This window comes from Triticum aestivum, chromosome 6A (assembly GCF_018294505.1).
Source record: "Triticum aestivum cultivar Chinese Spring chromosome 6A, IWGSC CS RefSeq v2.1, whole genome shotgun sequence".
Lineage (NCBI taxonomy): Eukaryota > Viridiplantae > Streptophyta > Magnoliopsida > Poales > Poaceae > Triticum > Triticum aestivum.
The window spans coordinates 535,763,205-535,764,505 of NC_057809.1; the positions used below are offsets into that span (position 1 = coordinate 535,763,205).

The following is a 1,301-nucleotide window of genomic DNA, read 5'->3' on the forward strand; positions in this document are numbered from 1 at the left end:
ACGGGGTTGAGGATGACGGTGGTGAGGTCGGACACGAAGTGCGCCGCCTTGCTGCCCAGGGAGGACGGCAGGTACCCCATCCCCGCGCGCCCCGCGCCTATTCCTGGAGCGGCCGCTAAGTTTAGGCGGGGGGGGGGCGCGCCGCGGCCCCCTGGGCTGGGGACTCGCGCTCTACCCGGGGGGCGGTGAATGGGGGGACGCCGGCGAGAGGGAGAGAGGGTGGTTGCGGCGAGGAGGCTTGATTTGGACCTGCCTGCGGGTGCGCTTTTCTTTTGCCGTTAGGTGGTGAGCCGGTCCTGGATTGGATTGGAATTTTCTTTTCTGTAGTGTGGGAGGAAGGAAGGATGGATGGATGGGTACAGAACACAGGATAGAGCTTCGTGTTGTTCGCCGAGAAGAAAAAGGAAAGAAAAGAAAAGGATAGGTTCGCGTTGTTCGCGGGCAGAAACACCGTGCGCGGGCACACGACACGAGCGGGGGAGGACGGAAGGTGTTTTTTTTTTGAACTTATAAGGTGTTTGATGTTTGGATCTATGCTCCCGCCCCTCGTTTTGGGCTGCCGTATATCCACACACCTCAAATGCGGGCTCTCGAATCCATGCAATCCATGTACGTAGATCATACGATACAATTCACATGTTCGAAACAAATACGACAAAGCAAAACAAATCATAGTTCAACAATCCGGACATGCCAAAATGAGGTCAAAGTCCGAGCGTGACGGTTCACTCGCTGGCTGGCCGGATCACTCGTCGGACACCATCCATACGGCCTGCTCCGCCGCCATCATTGCCTCCTGCTCCGGCTGCATCCTTGCCTCCTGTTCCACTGTTGCCATAGCCGCCCTCACCGCCTCGTACTCCCTACACTCGTTGATCTCCTTCTTCATCCCCACAAGCCACTTCTTTGCATACTCATCAAAGAGGCTTTCGTCTGCCAACATTATCTTGGCATCTACCGCCTTGTGCGATTTTCAACCTCTCATTCTCAAACCCAATCTCTCCAAATATCTTGGCCTTTTCGAGCTCCCATTTCATCGCCGTCTTTTTCTTCTCTAACTCAATCTTCTCCGTCTCAATTTGCAGCTTCTTGTTTGCCATGTCCCGGTGCCAATCCATCCTCTCTTTTTACGCATCCAACATGAGTTTGTACCTCTCCTCTTTCTTGTTCGGCTTAACAGAAGAAAAAAATGCTCGTCCATGTGGAGGACATTTTTGTAGTCATGGCGTCACGAGAGGCCCTCGCCTTCTCCCACTTGTTTCCCATCACTTACCGGTTATCCTTTGTCACAGTGGTTCTTC

General features: G+C 53.8%; 1 protein-coding gene across 1 annotated transcript in view; it reads right to left on the reverse strand.

Annotated features, from left to right (window-relative positions):
- Positions 1-341, reverse strand: part of LOC123128333 (oxidation resistance protein 1) — a gene marked incomplete in the record, with an annotated part of 4,441 nt that extends 4,100 nt beyond the window's left edge. The window contains 1 exon segment of the mRNA XM_044548304.1: positions 1-341. Coding sequence (XP_044404239.1) covers positions 1-80 — 80 coding nt within the window.
- Between the last annotated feature and the right edge of the window lie 960 nt (positions 342-1,301).